The 24,518-nt window shown below is 37.3% G+C and overlaps 1 protein-coding gene across 9 annotated transcripts in view; it reads left to right on the top strand.

Annotated features, from left to right (window-relative positions):
- rdgA (retinal degeneration A) overlaps positions 1-24,518 on the top strand; it is a 222,342-nt gene that overhangs the window by 181,763 nt on the left and 16,061 nt on the right. For 6 of the 9 annotated variants that reach the window (XM_087346031.1, XM_087346043.1, XM_087346028.1 and 3 more), the window contains exons 6-20: positions 1,402-1,529; positions 1,749-1,930; positions 2,865-3,039; positions 3,162-3,372; positions 3,717-3,909; positions 4,434-4,536; positions 5,037-5,227; positions 5,790-5,887; positions 6,249-6,431; positions 7,560-7,773; positions 9,182-9,451; positions 14,743-14,806; positions 15,371-15,528; positions 15,866-16,029; positions 17,006-24,497. In XM_087346031.1, coding sequence (XP_087202157.1) covers positions 1,402-1,529; positions 1,749-1,930; positions 2,865-3,039; positions 3,162-3,372; positions 3,717-3,909; positions 4,434-4,536; positions 5,037-5,227; positions 5,790-5,887; positions 6,249-6,431; positions 7,560-7,773; positions 9,182-9,451; positions 14,743-14,806; positions 15,371-15,528; positions 15,866-16,029; positions 17,006-17,055 — 2,384 coding nt within the window. In that variant the 3' untranslated portion in view covers positions 17,056-24,497. The other 3 variants (XR_015534387.1, XM_087346017.1, XM_087346024.1) reach the window with 3 other exon arrangements.

The following is a 24,518-nucleotide window of genomic DNA, read 5'->3' as shown; positions in this document are numbered from 1 at the left end:
TACGCTTCACCATTACAAAGATCGAAAATAATATTTTAATAATTCAGTCCGTACCGCGAAGAAAACACAACACTCCACCGTTACGAAGATCGAAAATAATATTTTAATAATTCAGTCCGTACCGCGAAGAAAACACTACGCTTCACCATTACAAAGATCGAAAATAATATTTTAATAATTCAGTCCGTACCGCGAAGAAAACACAACTCTTCACCATTACAAAGATCGAAAATAATATTTTAATAATTCAGTCCGTACCGCGAAGAAAACACAACACTCCTCCGTTACGAAGATCGAAAATAATATTTTAATAATTCAGTCCGTACCGCGAAGAAAACACTACACTTCACCGTTACGAAGATCAGCTGGTTGACGCTGTTTAAGGAAATAATCGCTGTTTACTCTGATAACCATAATTACAAAATGGAGGTTATTGATCGTTGAAAGCAGGTGGTACATATAATTACCACTGGGCTTTAACTTCTTCTTATCCACTTCCTGTCTGCCGTCTTTCTGTTTGTACGTAAGCATTTTTTAAACTTTTAATTTCAACTGTTTTTGATCTGCTTTGGTTAATGTTAGTCCACGTCTGTTTCTTATTATCTTACTTCATTTTCATCAAGTCTATTATTTCTACGCCACTCATTTCATTACTTTTAACTGTCCAAATAGACTCTGTGGCTGTGGGAATCACTGGATAATTAGGAAATAACCTACTCTCTGTGCCACTAAAATCATACTGAGTGCAGTTTGACACGAGATTGAAACCGGGCGGTTATCATGACATCCGGAATGACTCTTACGTCATTATGATGGATTGATTCAACGTAATCAGTAAATGAATGCCATAAGGATCACAACTAATGATCATCTTTGGATAAGCACACAAAGAGAAATATTTTATTAGTATGTTGGAATAATCATCATTATCATCACCACTTTTGTCCTCGTGAAAATCGTCTACGATCACCAGTCCGAGGATCGTCTCAAATTCTTCCCTGAGGGAGAGAATATAGACTAAATTTTTAATCGGGAGTTATCGGTAACCTGTCTTTTGTGCAACCCTGATACAATTTTTTTTGTAACGCTGTGGTAGTCTGCATGATTAAAAATATTTACGTGATTTTTGAGTAAATTATTGAATATATCGTAAATCTGTTTGCGTTAGTAGTCGAGATTTTTAGTGACATTTTTAATGAAAAGCCAAGTCATTTCAATAAACTGTCTTCATTATAACCATGTAGCCCCCCCCCCCCACCAAGTCAGTAAAATAACCCCTATTTTGATTCTTATTGCATCAAAGTCTATATTGACTCGAATAAATAAATTAATATTTTGTGACGTAGTGTAGAATTTATTATGAATTCTAATATTATATAGAGTTTTCTTGTTATATTTTAGGTACACATAGTGGAATTGTAGTGCCTCCATCATGGATCGTGAAACTGCCACGTAGAGGCAGTTTCAAATCGAGCTTACGGAAGTCGCCAAAAAAGAAAACTTCGACTAAAAAGAAGATGAAAGATAAGGCAAGTTGAGTCACAAGTGACGAGTGACTAACCTTTGTCACGCGGGAAAAAGTAAATAACTATTGGAGCGCCAAATGTTTGTTTTTGATCTCCGGGGGGGTTAGCTCTGACGCGTGGTCGGTGGAGATCAGATATTCTGAATTAAGATGGCTTAAACTAGGATCTGTGTAGATAAATAATCATATTTTGATGTTCAAATCCTTGTCACATTTATTTCAGAGTGAGAAGGACCAGAAGACGTTCGTGATAAAGCCGATCCCTTCGGCAAGTGTGAAACCTGTACTCGTGTTCATCAACCCCAAATCCGGGGGCAATCAGGGGGCAAAACTTTTGCAAAAGTTTCAGTGGCTTCTCAACCCAAGACAGGTGTTTGATCTTACGCAAGGAGGGCCAAAGATGGGGTATGAATTTTTAAAGTTTGGTATTAATGTGCCTGAAGTTACGTAAATATATACGGGTAGCACTCGATTTACGCCGGGGATGTGTTCCTGGACGAACCGGCGTAAATCGAAACTCTTTTTATAATGTAAATCAATGACATGCGTTTCCAGCATCAAAACATTGACCAGTAATATAATGGCATTACATTTAAAGCTCTGAAATAACGTAAATAAAATAAAGGAAATTTAAAAAAAATATATTTTATACACTTACAATCGGTAATTCGTTGGTCCCCGCGATTGACTGCGATCTCTGCTGTTGTGCGATAGTTGCATTCATGTAAGACGCCGACCTATAGAAAATCGCGTAGTAAAAATAATCCCGGTACCTCCGCAGAGATTAAATTAGTCCTTTGAAAGTTTAAAAGCGCCAGGAATGAAATTGCATGAGAGCAAACTCGCATATGCAAAACTGTGCATTTCACAAACTGCTTTTATCGATTCATCGATCTCATTGGAGCAAATTCGAGTTATCGAAACATACGTAATTGCAGAGATGACTGGATTTATAATTTTTATTCAAAATCAGCGATGTAATAATTACGATTTAGCATAAGAATCAGTACGAGAAACATTGTAAAACGTTATAAATAATAGTAAAATATATTTTTTTTTCACTTTTTGACTAGCTAGTTTCAAAAGTGGCGTTATTCCGAATCGGCGCAAATTGAACCGGCGTAAATCGAGATTGAATTTACTAAATTCCTTTACTGGCCTCAGGGTCACGATCGAAGAATTATCGAGGTATATTGTTCTTTCGTAGCATAAAATACATTTTATAGGAATGTTATGGCGCAATTTGTGTGGTAGTAAAAGGACGTAACTAATTCTGTTAAGATGCAATAGTAACGTTGACTGTACTTTTGAAGTTTTCTTTAAAATATTCTCTTCACAGTTTGGAGCTTTTCCGTAAGGTGCCAAATCTGAGGGTTTTGGCCTGCGGCGGGGACGGCACAGTTGGATGGGTGTTGTCGGTCCTGGATCAGATCAGCGTCACCCCTCCGCCGGCCGTCGGAGTCCTCCCTCTGGGAACCGGGAATGATCTGGCGAGGTCCCTGGGGTGGGGTGGGGTAAGTTTCATTCGTCATTTTTTTTTTTGTAATTTTTTGTGTAATTTTTATGAAATTTTATTTTTAAGACATTACAAGGCTCCAGTTTTAGTTTTACTGATGGCTTTAAAATATTTTTTCAGGGTTACACAGACGAGCCGATTTCCAAAATTCTGTCAAATATTGGGGAGAGCGACATCGTGCAGTTGGACCGCTGGGAGCTGAAGGTGGAGAAGAATCCGGACGCAGAAGCGAACGAGGAAGGGAAGGAGAACTTGCCACTCAATGTCGTGAATAATTATTTCTCTCTTGGCGTCGATGCCCATATAGCATTGGAATTCCACGAAGCAAGAGGTTAGTGGGACGATACGACAGACTGACGTATCTTGTTTACCAAATTTGGTTCAGATCCGCACCTTTTGAAATCTATGGGAGATCGGAGTTGAAGGAGACTGGATTTTGTTGGCCCCGGACTGGGTCCGGTGGAGGGCTTTGGTTAATTCGGTGATGAACCTTCGGACTTCGTAAGCCGTCTAGTTAGTTAGGTTCTAAGATGACAAAACATTACCTCCCCATTATGCTTTGAGTATATACACACCGCGCGCTAATGATGTGGTGGTTGCTATGCAATTTTCTCGTCTGTCATTTGATCCGCGTATCGCGTGACGTTACAAGTCATAAAAAATCTCTGTCGGCAGAGGCTCATCCCGAGCGATTCAACTCGAGGCTGAGGAACAAGATGTTTTATGGGCAAGCGGGAGGCAAGGATCTCCTGAGGCGGAAGTGGAAGGGTCTCGCCGAGTTCGTCGCGTTAGAATGCGACGGAAAGGATCTGACACCAAAACTCAAGGACCACAAGGTCCATGCTATAGTTTTCCTTAACATTCCAAGGTAAGAAACGTGCACAGATTAATTCAGAAGATTTCTGACGGTGGTGTATCACGATTGCTATCACCTCGTCTCTGGACGTTATCGGTCGTCGAGTATTGCAAACAGAGCAAGATGCTTCGGAAACTGGGTTTTGCTTCTGCCCACGCATAAAAAGGTGAGAAGTACCTACTCAGTTGGGTCCAAAAAAAGCTACTTTCAATCACTGGACCAATATCTTTCTAGCGGATGCAAAGAAACATCTCATTGACACATGAAAGAACCTTACGATCATGAAACGAGATGTCTCGTAAGCAAAATTCAGCGGCCATTTCTCACCCAAGTCTCTCCTGATTCGCTACTAGATGGCTCTGGCAGTCAAATCAGGATTGAGTTGAAATTTTGCAGAGGCAGTGGGGCTTGTCACTCGCTACTCGTAAACACGCACTTAAAATACGAAGGAACCTCCCGACATGGGAGGAGACCGAGGCTCAACTTCGGGCCGTTCCGCCATTGAATAAGATGACTTACGTGTCTATTTCTTGCAGTTATGGGGGTGGGACCCACCCCTGGAATCGGACTGCTGGCGGTATTGAGCCCGCGACTGACGACGGGCTTATCGAGGTTGTCGGACTCACCACCTATCAGCTTGTGAGTAAGTTTAGGAAGTCCTATAAACATTTTGTTGGTGTTTTCAGACCGTGCGCTATGTTAAACATCAATAATCTCTTGCTTAAAGCAGTTACTAACATTTATTTTAAATCACTGTATCATGTGTCTTCCAGGCGTACTTTAGCCGTGAGTCCGAAAGTTTAGTCATTTGCTAGTGCGACTCACGTCCAGCCGGACCACGCATAAGCAGTTTCACACTGACGATAAAGGTTAATTGTATAAGTCAGTTTGTTAAATACTGAAGATAAATACTTTTTTGTCGTAATCCTTTGTATAACTCGTGTAGATATCGAGTTAATGAGAATCCATCGTTAGGGAAGATGGATACTTGTACACGAATGGATGGACAAGTGAACACGATATCATAAACCGGTCTTTCCCTCATGAAATAAGGACGGTCGACTAAAAGCGCTGTGGGTTAATGCCAGCGAGCGTGTGTAATTTACGGGATTTTCGTTTGTGTCGCTACTGCGCTGCAGCCCCTGCTACAGGCCGGTGGTCACGGTACCTGCATCACCCAGTGTAAATCTGCCCGCATCGTCACCACAAAGACAATCCCGATGCAGGTCGACGGTGAAGCCTGCAAACTTACGCCTTCCATCATCACCATGACTCTTCTCAACAAGGCCTCCATGTTAGCTAAAAGGAAAGGAGGAAAGTCTAACATACAGTAAGTACGTAGTGTCCGCTATAGAGAGTATCTTTTAATTCATAAATTATTCATGGGGTAGAGAAAAAATTGTGGTTGTGTCTATGGTGGCGTCTGGCGGAGTCTGCGTCTGGCAGGAATCAGCATTAGCCATTTCTAGAAGCGTACGCTTTGGATCACTATGATAAAATAGAAAAGAAAGATTCGGTACTCGTGGGTTATCGGGACACATCGCTTTAAAAAATGGGTTAGGTTAGGTCAGATTAGGTTAGGTTAGGTCAGGTCAGGTTAGGTTAGTTGTCATTTATTGAAATAAAATATAATAACTCAAGCATATGTCATTTATCCACACACATTAACCTAACCTAACCTAACCTAATTAAAGCGATGTGTCCCCATAACCCACACGTACCAAACATTTGTTACCAGAGCTTTGTAAAAGGCTAGGTCAATAAACAAACGCTATTACATTTAGAAAGTAACAACGCTAATAATTTATGCCACGGATTAGCTTTCGCTGCCATCTATACGATGGCAGTGGCCCATTGTATGGAAACAGAAATTGAAAATCTGTCTTTCACAGGCAAACTGCCTTGGAAACGCTGAAGGTGAATGTCGATCGAATCAGTATGTCCGATTACGAACAGCATCACTACGACAAGGAATTGCTCAAACAAGCAGGTGCGTACCTTGATATTTTTTTTTCCAGTATTTTAATAACAAAATGTGTATCTGCTCATCCAGTTTTGAAGATCTTCATCGCATGAAATTGTGTAAACAAGTTCGTTATGTCACCTTGCCTAGTTGACTTTTATCGCCCACGTTTCACGGCTTACGTGCGGGCCGGCCGGCCGCGCATCGCGGTAGTTACGTCAACCAAGATCATAGAAATGTATTCGCTTCATAGACTTTTGCCTGAAAGTTAAAACGCGTTATCTGCTTGAAGCTAGAACCTTGAACTTATTGAAATTTTTTTTTTTTTTTCAGTGCACGAACTTCGCTTTCAGTACATTTGTCTTATGTAATTATTTTTTGTGTCTAGCTGTGCCTCTGGGAGTGATTGAAGTGAACCCTGTGTCAGACCTGGAACAAGTGAGAAAGCTAATCAACAAGTTGCAGGAAGAGAACAGCACTAATACTGCAGAAAACGAACTGCAGGACAGCACTAATACTGCAGAAAACCAACTGCAGACCAGCCTGTCTCCAGACTGGTGTTTCGTAGACTGTGAGTCTTGTTCCGCTAAGATTATTGTGTTAGACGTCAATTTACGCGGCAGTAGCAGTGGAAGTTACTTTATGTAGTAGATAGATCTTGAAGTTTGCGTCTTCTGAATCCATCTTAGAACCTTCCCTCGTTGCGGAAATACGGAGAAGAATTTCCAGGTACAAAAGTCCATGCGTTAGGAAATTATTACTGCGCCTTGGTCATAACATTTTATAATTATATCTTCTTCTTCTATGGCTCTCCGGTCCGTATTCGGTCCATGGCCCCCTCAATTCTCCTCTTCCATTCGGTCCATCTGTCCGAGGCTTTGATCGAGGTTTCGAAACATCTTCCTTTTTTCGGTGCAAGGTTGTTAGCCTTGCGACCAACCCCCAACCTGGAGGACCAGGGTACCTGTCTTAGTCTGACTTCTCCCCCTCGACCAATCTGGCTAGGGAGACCCTACCAGTAGCTCTTGGGGTCACTGAGGTACTCAAGCCCCACCACCACGAAAAGGTGTCTTGAGTCTTAGCGACGCCGTCTTCCAGGGCCCAAACACCACCTATTCCTGTTGCAGGCATTATTTTTACCTACGCATCAAATTTGTTACGTAGACGGAAATAATACCCTTTGAATCACATCACGTAACAGCGCGCCTCACTTCAAGACTGCTGATTCCATTTTCCCACTTCAAAAGTCTCGTCCTCATTCCTGTCTCAACTCCTTCGTGCCATCTTCTTCCTTGTCTTCATATTATTCTTCTTCTCCATTTGTCCAATTTTTTTATGTAACCTTTCATCTGTGACCTCTGCTTTAAAATAATCTTGATCAGTGTTTCTCATCTTTATTAATTCTCTGATTTTCTGTGATGTGTTCCGTGTCGATAACGAGGCATTTATTGCTTTATGCTTTGTTACTGTTTAACTTTAGTTACCAGATTTGTATATTCTTGGCACATCTGTATCTCGACTGCATTTTTTAAATTCACGGTATTAAATTTTTTTTTACAGAACACGAATATTTTTTTTATCCGCGCTTGTCGTAAGTCACCGTTTCTGATATTCATCCTGAACTGCACTTGTCATATATTCAGTAGCGTAATAATTGTATTTTCCAGTTTGTATGTTCTTGTGTCTTCTGCGTTTCCAGCGTGCACGGCAGAGCGGTTCTTCCGGGTAGACCGAGCTCAGGAGCATCTTCACTACGTGATGGACGTCGCGAGCGATCGCCTTTTCATCTTGGACACGGAGCCTTCAACATTGCCACAGACCCCAGAAGATGACACCGCATTCCCGTCGCCAGCAGCCAGCATCAAACAGTCTTCTAACAGCCTGCTCGGAGAAGAGACGACGCCCGAGCTCAGGTTAGTCCGCGGGCGCTATCCACCCCTGCGCCTCCGGCGGCGCTCCCCCTCCCTACAACCTAGGCCCCGGCCGTAGAAGCTTGCGTGTTTTGTGGTATGAAGGATTTATGTGGTGAAAGGGAAGTACTTTCTTAATGACGTTTATTTTTATGTAAATGTGAAAATTGGTTGTATTTCGTGTGAGTTACGTTCCCCCCTCATTTTTTACCCCCTTTTGAGGATTCTCGCTGCATGTATAATATTATGTGAAATGAAGCGTTAGTCCCACTGTTCAAAAAATGGTGTTGGGGCTATGATAATTCAATTTTTTTACTTTCTTGCCTCGTTCTGTGTCTTGTGAAGTGATTATTTTAAAATAGTTCTAATAATATTTATTGAAATGTTTTAGGTATCATATTGCTCTCTTTTTTTTTTTTTGCATGTGAGAGAGATGCAAAAATGGTCACAAGTAATTGGGTCTTTATTTGCTAGTCGTACCTAGTCATTTTTTTTTTTGAAAATTAATAACAAGTGAACCAATTAAAAATGTGCCTAATTAAGCACAGAGATGAGTATTACAGAAATGACTGTCTTCTGCGATGTACCACGTAAGTCTTTTGGATACTGACCAACATTTCAGAGGAGCTTACTGCCCTGATAATGGAAGCAGTAATCGTCTCTGAAGCATCGGGTCACTGTCTATAATATCAGACTACGCAGCACAACATTCCAGAAGACAGTCGTCTTGAACGTAGATTCATGACGTTTCAGTGGAATTTTATTAAAAATACTGCGGCTGTCGTTACCTCTCTAGGGGCCTATGACGCAGTGGATACAGGTCGTTACGAGTTAAAATAAAAATGATTGAGTAAGAAGTTTCAGGCTTCGCAGAATTGAACGTGAGGTACGCAGCGTACGTAATACATTGTGATTGTGACATTTAGAACTGTAAGGAAGTTACGTCTCGTTTCTTTCGAGTGTGGATCGCCTATTATTTATATTGTACCTAGGATTAATTTTATTACTAAAACTTGCAAAAATATAATGCGGAGTGTGAAATTGGAAAGTAGCTAAATTGTGCAGACCTATACATGTAAATAATGGCATTTGCTAAGTTCTACGCTGCACAGCAGTTTGTATGCATATTCTGAAGTTTCTCTTTGTTTGCTTTCACAAATTTTACGTATTTAATAATTATATTGTATGTACAGATTTTATTAATATTATGATTTCTACTCAATCTATAATTTCTCTTAGCTTTCTTTTTCAAACTTCTGACATCTTAATTCCTCCTCATTTTTATCCTGACCGTTCACTCCTGACTTCCTCTAATGCGATAAGATATTAAACGTGTCAGACCCCAGTAGATGCAGAGTCGCTGCTGCGCATTTGTCTATATGAGATCCCATCCTCTATTTACGCTCAACAGTGACGAAGCATCACGGGAAGACGATGGCAAATGGAACAGTGATGGGAAAGTTAGCGAAGGATCAAATTCGACGCCCGATATTCGGCTCGCTGATAACGACGCTCAGATATGGAGTGACCGGTTGGTGACGGAGTCTGAGATCGCCATGACGAGCAAACCGCGACAGACCACCGGAGACCAGGTTATCAGAGACGAAGCGGAAGATGCAGATGATGACGAAAAGTTGAATCTTGATGTTTCTACAGCGGGGGGGAATGTGAATTATCTTAGGTACAGTATGTGTAGGTCGACGTAACGTAGAATGCATTACCCGCTGCTTGTCGACGAGAGAAATGTTGGAACTGAAAATACTTTCGTCTGTTACCCTATGTTAGTGCTTCTGTGTGTCGAATTGCCATTCGCTCATTCTTAGCGGAGGATTGGTAAATTCGCTATCTGATGTTGGATGCCTCGGAACATTCTGTGTGCATATAATTTGTTGTACGTAGTCGTAGATGCATGGATACCACAAACCAGAAAACAGGAAGGATTTCTTTTGTACTCGTCGTATTCTGTATTGTAAGTGTTTAAATGTGTTATTGCAAGTTCAGTGGCTGCTGTTTGAATAACTCGCGTTCTGAGCTATGTTAAAAAGGTTGACGTATATATTTTGTATGATTTGAAACCTCTCTCATCTCTTGCCGATTGTAATCTTCCACGTCATGATGCCATGTAGTCTTCTAGGTTGTTATCAAATTTTAAAGGAATATATTTCATCCATTTTCAATCCTGATGTTCCTACAAAAATTGCATAACGACATAAAAGACTAAACGGTATCACATCATCTTCACTGCCATAACAACCATAAAATTCATTTCACGTTATTGAAATTACGTCGAGAATCTGCAAGTGGCAATATGCCTTCGAAATGGCCGAGACGAATGTTAAATCAGCTAGGTCATTGGTCCCCAACCGTTTTGTTTGTGCCTACGGGCACATTTGAGAGTTTATGAGATCGTGGCGGGCACCAACCAATTAAGAAAGCCAAATTTTCTTTTCTCTGGACAGATAAGATATGGACACCAAATAATACGCAAAACAACACCACGTTTAATGATACAAGAAACCACGCGATCAAAAATACGTACTTTTATAAGTACAGTTATTATTACTCAACTGGGAAGTTAGCATGATGTTTGGCGCTGCATTTCATCGGCCAGTTTTTCAAATTTGGGAATGTAGGATGATGCTGCTCGCAAACGATCGTCAAGATGGGCGTAAGTAAGTCGAGATCCGCGCTTTGATTTTATAATGTTCGTGGTTGAACGGCCTTCATTATTCAGTATAACCTCTTTCCGTAACAACGCGGGCACCCAAAGAAGACTTGGCACTGCGTTCGGGACCACTGAGCTAGGTGACGTAATGGTACTGATGAGACCTGGAAAAGTTATTTTTCTTTAAAAAAAAATTCAGCACAATCAAGAATTAAAGAGAGAAGTCCTTTCTGGAACATGCTTTAGCAGCTATTTATGAGTGTTTAAATAGGCAAGGCTTATTCTTCAGTAGCGCGGCGTATTCGCGTCATTCCGTTATAATTTTATATATCGCATGTAGCTTCATACTTTTCACGTGACATTTGTCACTTACCTTCCACCTACATCTTCTTGGTATTGGACAGATTTGATTTTACCCATTGTATAATGTGCCCAGTATATGTAGAAAACCAATTATCGATGTTTAATTAAGTTTCATTATTCGTGTATAATTAGTTAGATTATGATGGTAATGAAAGAAAGTAGTAAGAGAAAGTCAGTGACTTGCCAGTCTCTGTATCACGTTTCGCAACTAAACAAGGAATCAGAAGATGAATACAATTTTTACTGCCGTCCCATTTCAGAAGTATTATAATGGAGACGAATTGACCGTGGTCGTATTGTTCGCGAAAGGGATGTTTATTATTACTGTCTTACAACACATTACGGATTGCATAATTTAAATCATTAAAGCATTTATCTTTACGTTAGTCAGGTTGCGACATGAAAGTGTTTGTATTATATCGTGTGAAAATTTCATGGAAGTGTACACGGATATTTGGAGTTCATTGTATTCACTTAATTAGCTGCACAAATCTTTGAGGATTTGATGCCCTTTTTAGTTTACTTACAAGAAAATAAATTTTGCTTTTGCACAAAAGATACCAGCAGTATTGATATTATGGAGCTGCGTGGTTGTGGCTATACATATCATTAAAAAATGAATCAACCAAAATTAGGAATCAACCAAAAATTAGTAACAGCCAAAAATTAGGAATCAACAAAAAATTAGTAATCAGCCAAAAATTAGGAATCAACAAAAAATTAGTAATCAGCCAAAAATTAGGAATCAACCAAAAATTAGTAATCAGCCAAAAATTAGGTATTAACCAAAGATTAGTAATCAGCCAAAAATTAGGAATCAACAAAAAAATTAGTAATCAGCCAAATATTAGGAATCAACCAAAAATTAGTAATCAGCCAAAAATTAGGTATTAACCAAAAATAAGACTATTTATCATCAGGTGCAGGGGATAGACTAAAATATTTAGTACCATTTATATAGCCTTGTTGGTTCTGTGAAGACAAAGTTTGAAATATGAGAGTTCAGTTTTTTAAAAAAATATATTCTTTCAGATATCGAAATATTGCAGATTTACTACACGTCTCATGCATATACATGTAGTTTTAAGTTTTCAAGGTGGAAGCAAATACAAAACAGCTTGTAAATACCAGTTTTAAATATTTGGGATATTTATATATGTAAAAGGATTGAGTAACTTCATTCTTCAGTTTCCGTCTGTTAAATATTTTACCGACGGCAGGGTCTGTATGCAAAAAATTGTGTATTATAAGACTATACAATTTAATTGAACCATTGCTTATGGCATTTGAAATGATCCCTGAATTCCTTTTATACCAAATCACTTCTTTTTTCTTACCTATCATTTATTGAAGATTTCTGTCTTCATACTCACCACTGTGAAAAACTCAAATCTTACCTATCATTTATTGTTTCTTCTTATGTTACTTAGTTTCTGTTTTCAGTGTCGAACCTCTGACAGGAGTATTTCTTAGTATGATTTAGCAAGAGGAAATGGCGGAAGCATGATATTACCTCATGTATGTCTGTGGTTCACTGCCATATAACAAACGCTGCAGTTGATTTAAAATGTCGCTTCACTTACGCTGTTTTACGCACTAGCATTGCTTTTGTACTAACATTTGTCGCATATGCACGTATGAAATTCTGTCCGTTGCTTCGGGCGGAAGGCGTAGCCTTCTGTCGTGCAGCGCCAGGTCGAAAGAAATGAGCATCAATCGTAATGATGGTTCATCACTTTTAAGTGCAGATTTAAACAGTAAACAACCCAAAAAGGAAATAAATTATTTTTGTTGAGAAATCTTAATGCGAGAGCAATAGTTTCATCCGCTGTCTGACTTTTATGCAATAAAACTTTTCTTAGTTTCTAGACGGACATACTCTCTACATTTATATTTTAAGGGAGGTTCCCTACTACCCTTGCCCTTAGGCTGTGATGCCTATTTTTGACACCACCTTCTTTAAAAGACATTACGAGATGGTGTCCCAGCACTCGGAAGAATGCCGGGACATAATCCCGGCTAGACTATAGCCCTGCTGTGCGTAACGCATGTTAAGAAATGCATGATTGTTTGTGGTGGAATAAATTAATTTGTGTTATTGTCATTTGCATGCCAGCGCCTACGAAAGGTTATTCGGATTAGATTGTTTTTCTTATTGGTGAGTGTACAAACTTGATACATGATTTATCAGATGTTAAGGAGCTGAGTCGTGATACATTTCATTAGGAATTCAAGCGATTACCTCTTTAAATAATGTTGCGGGTAACTGCTTATTATTTTAATGTTCGCTTAATAATCTTTATGGCTCACGGCTAACACATACAGTTCATATTTGGCAGCCTCGTATTCAGTTGATACGAGGCGTGGGGCTTGTGCCGCTCGGTCGCTGGGACCGTGGGTTCGAATCCCACTCAAGCCATGGATGTCTGTCCTGTGTACAGGCAGAGGCCTTGCGACGGGCCGATCCCTCGTCCAAGGAGTCCTACCGAATGTCTATAGATCGAGCCAGCGAAAAGTTGGGACCCGCAGTGCTCAGGCACTTGAAGAACGGGTCGTCCCCAGTATCCCCAGTAAGATGTGCATTTATACATAAAATCGTGTGGTTTGGTGTGAAATCTAATCCTGGTTGCTTTATTTGTAATCTCTTTTTTGCACATGCTGAATTTTTGTGGTAATTTACAGTACGGCAGAGTCCCAATTATCCAACACTCCATTTTTTCTACAGTCAACTCAGCATGTAGCGCACCTTCTACAGTTTATGTGCTCGATTGCTACAGATGTACTAGTGTTTAGACGCTGGGATGACCTTACTGCAAAGAAAATGAAGGAGGCTCAGAAGCTCCATTACCAATTTCTTGAAAAAAATGAAGTCCTTCATTTACAAAATTTATTTTACGCTACATACTATTATAGTCTGTGAGATTTTTTTTCATTTGATGTCATATTCTATTTTATTTGCAATTCAATGGAGTCGATATTTATTTTTCATTGGTCTTCCGTAGTATCTGAGATTTCTCGTCCCTCGGTCTTGTTGAGGTTGGATAATCGGGATGCTACTGTGTTTTAATCTGAAAGTGAGGGAACATATCATTTTGATTCTATGACATACGTGTGTTTGCTTTGCCTTCATAAAGCATTTGGCTATGGGACTGGTTCTTAATTAAGAATCACATCATGCAGATATATGGAGTAACAGAGGTGTAAATCCATATATTCATAACCTTGGCACTAGATCAGGCTGAGTGGTTAGCGTCATGCCCTGGTCTCGTTACCTGAAGAACTCTGATACCCGCTGGATAGAAGGCTGGGTGGGGCACAGAGATGATCCAAATGTTATCGCAAAGAAAAGTTCTGCCTTACCAAGAAATAAATTGCGGTCATCCAGTCTGTAGCGTAGCTACTGTACCGATTGAGCCGTTTCACCTCTCATCTCTTGAACTCCAATCATGGTAGTTTTAATTTGACGACGTAATAAATTGAAATAATTTAAGCATATTTGATAAAGAATCGTTATTTGTAAGCATGTCAGGTGTGCTACTTGTTAATATTAATCAACTCTCCAAAAGTTATATATGTATTAACAGATTGATTGTAATTTTTAAGCTAGTGACTCCATGTTTTCTTTGTAGGTGGGTGCCAGTGATTTGGAGGGAAATTTAATACCATTTTCGCTTCTATCCTAATGAGGGATATTTTCCTCTGAAACATTGGTAACCATTTACAACGTTGTCATAACCCAGAAGACTGCCACGAGTATCTCAAGACTCAGCTACATTTAACGTAGACTGTATTAGTTTTTAAACAAGATTAAGATTCAGTTTTGCTCTGTTAATTAATCGTTATATTGATTAACTGTTGTGTTGGTGTTAATGTTTCAGTTTTACATATGATATATCTTGATATTTAATATTAACGTATGCAGAAATTAAATGTTCTTATTTCAGCCATCTTTTGGAAAAGACAACAGATGGAATTCTCAAGGCTGCTAAGTTAGGTGATTTGAATATGGTGAGTGTGGAATTATAAAGATAATATATATCAATGTTTATATGTTTCAGAATCATCATATTTAATTTATGTTAGAGGTCTATGCATGAACAGAAGACATTTTCATTTAGCATTAAAAGAATTTCCTTTATCATACCTATTGTAGAATTTTTATGGATTTCTAAACCAAACATAATTAATAACATATTTTTAATTATATTTAGAATTGTGATTTTCATTGTGGAGTAATTATGGAATTGTTTACTTATGTAAAGATGAAGTCCGTTCCTGGTTAGAACGGTATCTGATCATCTTTGAACCTCTAACTTTTGTTCTGTCCATCTTACGACTATCCAAGAATTTCACCTCTAACGTCGCAATACGAATGCCCCCGTCTGTCCCTTTCGATCATTACCGCGGGGCTTCCGAAAACCAACAAAATAGAACCGAGGTCCTATTCCATTATTCCATGCACTCGGTATTCAGGAACGAGGAATGTGAAGCAAGAGTAACTCCACAGTGGTATAAAATAATATTATGTTTTCTGTTTTAAACTATGAATAAAATAATGTTAATTGTCTTTAGCTGAAGGAGCTGCATTCTCAGGGTTTCTCGCTCCTTTCCATTGATGCGGCAGGCCAGACGGCGCTTCACTACGGTTCTCGCTGCGGACACAAAGATATTGTCAAGTACCTAATTGCCTGTGCCCCTGCTTCCATTCTCAACATGGCAGACAATGAAAAGTAAGGAGTAGTCAGTGAATCAAGATGGTACAAGAACCAGATGTTAGATTACCTCGGTCTTACCCTCCTTAGATACTTTAAGAATCGCAATTTGATTGTCGAGCGAGTCCATAGTTTTCACTTCCGTCTTATATCCTTGCAAGAGCATTGAAGTCTCTGATAATAAACAGAATATTTTTTGTTGCATAAGAACATCGTAAATGGATAGTTGTTACTTGCCACATAACTGTTTTCCTTGGATAGGATTTTCAATGTTTTTGTCTTGTAAAAACTTCAATTATGTAGTCTGAAGTGTTTGCATTGAAGTCTTCTTAAATTAATTTTTGGGTTTATTCAGGGGCCAGACCGCACTCCATAAGGCTGCAGCCCACAAACAGCGGAGCATTTGCTGCATGTTAGTGGCAGGCGGAGCCTCTCTTACCCTTCCTGATTATCAGGGCGATACACCTCGCCTTCTTGCGCTACGCGCTGAGGACCACGAATTGGCAGCCTATCTTGAGAGTAAGTTGCGGTTCAAGGGTTAAAATTTATATAATAGTGCAAATTTTTTAAAATAATATTAACATATTGTTCAAAATTCAGGTCCTATAAATCATCTTATTAATGTTATATATAGGTAATGTACATTTATAATCCAGCAACAGATTATTGCAATTTAGGTGATTAATTAATGTCATCAGCTTGTTAGCAGATTCTAGGGGCATCAGTAAGTTTAATTGCTTGCAAGTGAAATTGTTATATACAAAATTATTATTATTATTATTTTTTTTTTTTGTAATCTTCCTTTTTGGGAAGAATTTATTGTTTAAGTAAAGATTCTCCATATGTTAAATTTGTCAGGTTTAACCTCAAATATTCAGTCTGTCACCAAGTTCGTAACTCTTGACATATAAACGTTATTTCATACATAATTTGTAGGTAAGTTTATAGTTTTATCATTGTACCAGTTTAATATTCCTAGCTGAAATGGGTAATTAGTTAATCACTATAATATTGAAAGTGAAATTCCATATGACTGCCATATTCATGAAAACCAGTCTTTGTTCAAAAAAATGAGGACAGGATACAGAGATACGTGATGATCTAACAAGCTGTTTTTCAATTAAAAATTAAGGTTGGCCAACAAAGATTTATGGATTTATGGACTCGGAGAACATAACTGAATGTCAACGTACATTGGGCTGACCACTATGAAGCTTGAAAAAGAAAGGGAGATGTTGTTGACACCTCACGTGCAGTCCAGCTGATAAATCCCCTGTTCCCATACAATAAAAGTTAATTTAGCGATGTTAATAAAATCGTATCACTTGCACTATTCCTTTCCGTGTATGTCTTCAGCTGATGAGATTCGTTTGTTGGATGAAATTCTCTATTTCATTCCAGCTCATTTTTAATTTTACTTTGATATGTTAATGTTTTGAAACTTATAAAAGGAAGTCTTCACACTCTACATTGATAGTTTTAATCTGACTTTCAGGTCAGGAACACTTCCAGTTGGTGGCGGAAGACTTAGAGACTGTTGTCTGAGCTTAACTTGTTCGTCAGCGACATTGGACCAATTTATTCTTCCCGTTTACAAAGGAAAGAACTGTTGACAAAAAAATAAAATAAAGGACCAATAATGTGTTATTAGAGACAGATGAATTGAGATGTCGACATATTCAGCGCTGAATTCTGTCTCTTGATACTGCGGTTGTTGGGCGTAAGTTTGTCGCTTAATGCTCGACTGCTTTTATGGTTCATGGTTGCTCTGTAGAAATGCAGCGACATTGAGCTATGAGAGCGAGTGATGAAATATGGGTAAGGCTGTGCATATTACTGAATTATTGCTACAGTACTTAGATTGTTCTATCATTCATATGCCATCGAAATGTTCCAGCTGTAATACAGTCGTATTCGGAATGTAGAGGTTTCGTAACGTTTCAGTGAAAGTTCACGACTGTGGCCAAAAAATGTCAGAAAGTATATTTTTGTCTGAAACATAACATGAAGTAAGTACATTTTAATGCAGATGTGACCAATTCATCCCCCATTCCCCTCTTTCCTTTAACATAAAAAATTGTGGGAACAAGGTAAAGAAAATTAACTTATTAATTTCAAAATATTCGTAAATTACAGAACTGGTAATTTTAATTTGTAATTTCGAAAGAAATGTTATAATATGTGTGGTCTCATAGGTATATTTAAATGTTTCTTACCGTTTGAATTACGTTGACGGAATCCTTCTTATGTTAATCAATTCGTTCTGACTGACTTAAAAGGAAACTCATACCGGGATATGGCTTCCTGTGATACGGAAAGGTGCTCGGAAACAGAGCAACGCAAAGACCGCTAACTGGCAATGTTTACGTAACTTAATTTGCATTCTCACATCCTGCGTTGTAGGGGTTAGTAAAACATTCTGTGCTGGTACTTCGGTGAGATAAACAGTATCTGGGAATTCGCCGTGTCGAGGGTGGCCATAATTGAATGATATAGATATTTTTAGAATATTGAAACCCATCATAATCTAAATCATAGATTGCTTCTATTTTCATTGTTATTAAATTTATAAATATGTTAAACGAGAAAGATACCTTTTTCTGTATCTTTTATCGTTGTCTGTGAAATTATTATCCTGCCATTCGTCGCGTATTTCTCTATTCCTGAATGAAGAATTTTCTTTGTGTTCTACAATTTAGTAAATGTCACATTTAACATTGAAAGGAAAATTATATTCGTGATTGATCGTACTATTTTTGACTCCAAGAAATGAACACCTCATTTTCATCTTTTAATAGACTAGAAATGTACCGTAGAATTACGTTAATATGAAACCGGTGTGTCAGGGGTTTTCAGCACTGTGCAGCACCGCGAGGAACACGCGGTCACCCTAGGCACCCTTTGCATTGTCTTACCAGTTCCTGCTTCCATTGTACCTTCATTCCGTGATGAAGAGGTTAGAAATGCATTCACTCGGCTAGAAACTTATTCATTACTGTCGGCAGATTCTGTCATAGAAAAATGAATTTAATTTATCAGCCGAATAAAAATAAAATTTCATATTACATTAGTATATTTAAATTAAGAATAAAGTTATCGTCATTAAAAAAAGCTACATATATATTAACGAAAACATTTTTTTCTGCAGCGAAAGAAATATTTGGCTTGTTACATTCGTAGCTCAGGATGTCAAGCGAAAGATAAATAAGTATGAATTTTGTGAATGGTTACATGTAATTCATTAACAAATATAATTACACTCTAGAAGTAAATTATTGCTGTAAGTCACACAGTAGTTAGCCGAGGTAAAAATCAGTAAACCTTGTTATTGTACAGTAATTAACAGTATTAGTTTTATTGATCAATGGAGAATGTTTGGAATACCGAGATAGATACGTGTGTTGTAACGTAATCGCACTTGAAATTAGCGACCCTTGTTTAGTCTGTGTGACACATTTACTTGACAAACGTAGGTTTTGCGATAGCAATAACGTGAGTGGTATACTTTTCATTTTGCGTAGCATCTCCGCACATCCCCTGGTGAAAGGAGTAGTTTAGTTAATTTTTCTGTGGACGTGAGAAGTGTTACGGAGAAATTGAAGTTTTCATACGGAATTTTGTACCAGTAGCCAGTGTCTTGTGTGGGCCCTTGTCTTCAGGTGTCAAGAGAGGGGGGACGGGGGACTGACTTACCTTGTTGGATGTCGTACGCAGCCCGACTTAGTTCTTGAATCATATACAATTTGCAGATTCAGATGTTCTAATTTATTAAAAAAAATTTAAGCTTCGATACATGCCACATAGTTTAACTTGCGTATACATTTTATATTTAAGTTAAATAAAGTCGGACATGTTTTATTTCCGTCTTAAATCATTGTCTTGAATTATTTATACGACCTAATTGTTCCAGCGTTTTCTATAAAAGTTAATTGTTTTGGTTTGCGAAATACTTCCATTACAGATTATGTTCTTCAGAAATTAATTTTATCTTATGTTATTAAAAATATTTTCTTACATTTGGCTCAGTAAAAATTTCTGAGTCTCTTGTCACTCGCAAAGACCTGATTTAACATAACCCAACTTTCTAATCTTGAATTGTGGCTGTGTTTTGTGCGTATAATTTCTTCTTACATTACTATTTAAAGTATATTACAGTATTAACAAAGTAATCTAATTTTTTCTTTTAAGAATCATGAAAAATGATTGTAAAACTTGTTTTTATTAAATGAGAAAACTCTTTGTCCCCTTGAGTAAACAGATCCGCAGTTTTACCCAGTTCGTCTCACTCACGTCTACTCCGATACTGTACGTACATACTTCATTTTGCTTGCCAGGTCCTTGTTATTAGGATTGTAAAAGTATTTCATAAAATCTTTTAATCACATATATATTATTCAATTTACAAAAAAAGTGTAAGTTAATTTTCCAACTGAAGTGATATATAATGTATTTATATTCTAGAATGCCTAGTAAACACACGATTCAGTAATCTTTCACGATTATAGTGTTAGTTTTTGTTGAATATGAAGTTGGTGGATTTTTACCGCCTTAATTGTAGAAAAATAGTCGGTAGATTGTATATTTTTGTCAAAAGGTGATGACAAAAATAAGTATACATTCCTTCACACTAGAGTCAATATTATGGAGCAAAAATTATGTGCCCCATTAAATTTCCCTATTCTCTTGCCATAAAGAGAATGTTCATGTTCACATGTATAATGACACCAAACGCTTTTAAACTTGAAAGAGTATAAATACTATCTATTTTTACCTTTGAATATGAATGTAGTAGTTGGATACTATTAGAATTGATTGTCTTGTTCTAAACAAAAAAAACTAATGGCCTTGCACTCGCTTCCTTTGAGAATTACGTAGGAGAATTTTTCCACGAACTTATTTATGATTATTTCTTATTTCTGTTTTTTTCGGGATCGTCATAATGTATACGTCTTTACTCGCTATTTGAGTTAGGTATGGGTTTGACCCATGTGCCGAGTAGTTTCTTTGAAACCACATATTGCCAATACTGTATATAGTCGATAACTTATTGCAGATTGTTCGATCTGGATGCACTCGGTAGCGTAAACAAGTTTAAAGGTTAGGTTACAATGATTTTCTAATGCAGTGGTATTCGACCTTTTTTGTTCGCGTACCCCCAGATATAATTTCTCTTCAACTTTGTACCCCCAAATTTGTTGGTGTATAATTCAAGTTATACATAGTATATAATCTACATCTAAAATAAATTACATTACTGATTATTCAGTGTTTATCATAAAATAATACATTTTTTTTTTAAATTTCACGTACCCCCTAAGATGTCTTCGCGTACCCCCAGATATAATTTCTCTTCAACTTTGTACCCCAAAAGTTGTTGGTGTATAATTCAGGTTATACATAGTATATAATCTACATCTAAAATAAATTAAATAAATTACATCCAAAATAATGTATTAAATAATAAGTTTTAAATGAGAAAAATGATAATCAAGCTATTAAATAACATATATTATTGCCTATCATATAAAAATTAATAGAGGAACAAAGGTATTTTAGCAAAGCAAAATTATATGTTTAAATATTTTATAAATTATTAATTAATGTTGTTCAGACCTGTTAATGAGATGATTGAGCTTGTTTCTGCAGCCCAGATAAGAATTACATAAAGGAGAGGGAGAGAAAAAATTGGTGCTCCCAAGTCGAATGTCCTTACGTCCGGTTCTCCTGTGGCTAACCCTAAACCTGGCCTGATTATTCACTTTTTATCATAAAATAATTTTTTTAAAAAAATTTCACGTACCTCCGGTTGAATTACACTGTTCTAATGTATCGGGCTCAGTCAGGTGGAAAGAAGTGTTGGGATTAAAGTGGAGACGGAAGCACGAGAAAAGCAATTGACGGAAGATTTAATTAATCTGCAATATGTTAACGACTTAATTTATGTGAAGTTATTATTTTTATCATTGCTTGTTATTACGTACTCACATTTTTAATGCCTTGTAAGTATATGATCATTACAAGTAATTACTATAGATGTAAATTTACATGAATCCTTACATAAAAATAAGAAAATAACTCTACTGCGAGATGTTATATAAATGTAATGTAGTGTTGTCATATTATAATTTACCAGATATTAGTTATTTTCAAATGAATCTCCATCTAACTGCCTTGAAAACTTTTTTAAAAACTTCCTACTACTATGTGAACTGTATATATGATATATATAGAATATATTAGCATCTGTGCTCATCTGCTCAATCTGATCCCTGACACTTGTGATAGTATCTTATAATGAAAGGTTGAATGGATGAATGATATAAGTGGATAAATATCTTGTAGTGGACTGTAGCATTTTTTTTTATTTTTTATTTTTTTGAGAGAGATCTGAGAGACACTGTACCGTAAATGGTGATGGGTGGTATTTTCTTGTGGTGGTAGTCATTAAATTTGCCTACGCAAATGATGTTATATTAAAGTATAGGTAGAAGTTTCGTTAGAGTAATCGCAGAATGATTAAGGTGTATGTAACAATAATAAATAGTATTACGTAAAATTGGAGAGGTTAACAGCAGGTATTTTAAGATAATTGTCCACATTTGGGTGCAAGAGAATAGAGTATCAGCATGTCAACTATAAATTAAATTTTTAATACGGTGTTTCATTTGCAGGAGAATTTTTATTTGACGCAACTAGTAGTAATTCTGTTGTGGAATGATTTATTTTTTATTTTAATCTCTCTCTCTCTCTCCTTTCCTTACCTCTGTTTTATTTCCATTTCCTGTTCTTCCTCCTTTTTTATTACATTGTATATTTGGATTTCGTAAAATGATTATTATCGTAAATACCCATCGAGTTTCAATATCCGACACATGGAATTTATGACATCGAAACCATATTACTCCATATCATATAATGAAAAAATTTCAAATTGCTCTATGGGCTGCTGTATATAGTCTTAGCTTTTCAGGAAGAACTCTGCTCCATGGAGTTAGTTAATGAAGCCACGTTTTTATTTGTATTGTTATACACAAGTTCTGAATCAAATTCTGGGGTGAGAGGCCCTCTACAGCTTCTTCCCACTTCTGTCCTAATTCATCATTCATAATTACCTTTACAGGGGCAGAGCAGTCATGTTCATTTATTAGCCATGTTAGACTCGATAATGTTTTGAAAAAATAAAAAGTCTTACAGCCGTGGTTCATCGGTACTCCACACACTGCGACGGCAAAACTGATCGCATGAAATGCATCATTAATCAGCTGCAACCAGCCTGGTGCTCACGGCAAGCTTAAATCTTAACTAGCTGGCTAACAATTTTTATCTAATCAGTTCTGGTGCGTAAAAGAGACAGATACTCGCTGACGATGGGAGAAAGTGCACAGCCAAAGTACGTAATTGGGTGCCAGTAGAGAGGAGGAAGATAGGTAAAAGGTAAACCAAAGAGAAGATGCAAAGGAAACCGTGGAACCAGGGGGGGGAATATGTCTTAAAAAAACTGCTGTGCACGATACTTTATAATACAACCAAATGAATTAACCCCGTGGAACAGAGTTATTTTGAAGTTGATTGGCGCTCAGATAATCAAACTCCCTTCCTTTAATAAATATAAATGTTCATTATCATGTTCACAAAATCCCACCAGCCAACCCTGTTGAATCCATTTCACACCCTCATGCCCTATTTCTTTCAAATCAGTTTTTTATTATTATTATTATTATCCTTCCATCTGTGCCTAGGTCTCTCAAATGTTCTCTTCCCTCAGGTTTTTTGACTGAAATGTATGCATTTCTGACTTCCCCAAAAGCAATTGTCTTTTATTAAACAGGTGACTAGCAGTTGCTCATTTCTCAGTACTCATATAGACTGATAGGATTATAAATTATTATATTCTGTACTCTCTTAAGTAGTAAACAGTAATAAATACAGTATTACAAAAGCACTTGGAAGTCCAGTTATAAAGTTGTCTCCCTGATCAGATTATCTATCATCTTGAAAATTTGTCATGTCAATATGATATTAACAGTATGTTTCATATTTTTAAAAAAAATGTAGCGTGCTGGGAACTGTAATTAAATGTAACTCCGAAGGGTTTTAATGACGAATTACATTCTATATTGTTGTTTTTTGGACTAAATCCATTGTTCGAATACTAAAATGAGGCGACGACATTTCAGGGGCCGGCTCTGCCCCTGTCTTCAGGCGATAGAACCTGTTGGGTCCACTAGAAGGGGATAATTTCAGTCTTGCGACTTTATTTCGGTAAACTGAACAACGCACTTAGTCCAATAAAACAACGTTATTGAACATATTTAATTGGTCAGCAAGTTCTGGCAAACTTGAGTAAGAGTCACGGTGTAGCGCCTTAGCCATTCGTTGTGCACGTGGTTCGGAGTTGGTGTTAACTGAATGCGCATCAGAATGAATTACAAAGATTCTGTATAACTGGATGTCTAATTACTTTTTAGAATTTTCAAGTGTATATTGATATAAATGAAAGTGAAGCTCACATAATGGCGGTGTGGGTGTGAAATTATTTATCAATTATAATATTCTACTCATATTTATGTATACTTTTATCAGATGTATTGGTAACGATGCTAAAGTAGACGGAATTGTTTACTGCCACAAATTGTCCCATATTAAGCGAAGTTTAAATATACCTGTTCAACAAGCGGAAATACAGTAATTAAACTGTCGCTCCGTTTAACTTTGGGCCGTAGTTGGCAGTGCTGAATCTTTACAAATGGAAGTGTGAATATTATAATTTGCTGTATCAAACTTTCTATATATTCTGAATATATTCTGAACACTTCCTCGCCAAATTATACTGGCTGCTATTTTCAAACCTGTAGCTAAGACAGGACCAGTTAAAATTGTGACCTTTTTTAAATATGCTTTCATTTCCATTAGCGATGTCTTTAATATATCTTGTCAATATCTCCATCTCTTAATAAGTTGAATACAGCAATAAATTAGTAATTATATATGTTTTGTCATTTTATCCT

The sequence above is a fragment of the Zootermopsis nevadensis genome, unplaced genomic scaffold (genome assembly GCF_977971745.1).
Source record: "Zootermopsis nevadensis isolate Lab colony 2312 unplaced genomic scaffold, Znev_1.0 Znev_ptg000001l, whole genome shotgun sequence".
In the NCBI taxonomy this organism is placed as follows: domain Eukaryota; kingdom Metazoa; phylum Arthropoda; class Insecta; order Blattodea; family Termopsidae; genus Zootermopsis; species Zootermopsis nevadensis.
This window is presented reverse-complemented; position numbering and strand designations above follow the sequence as displayed.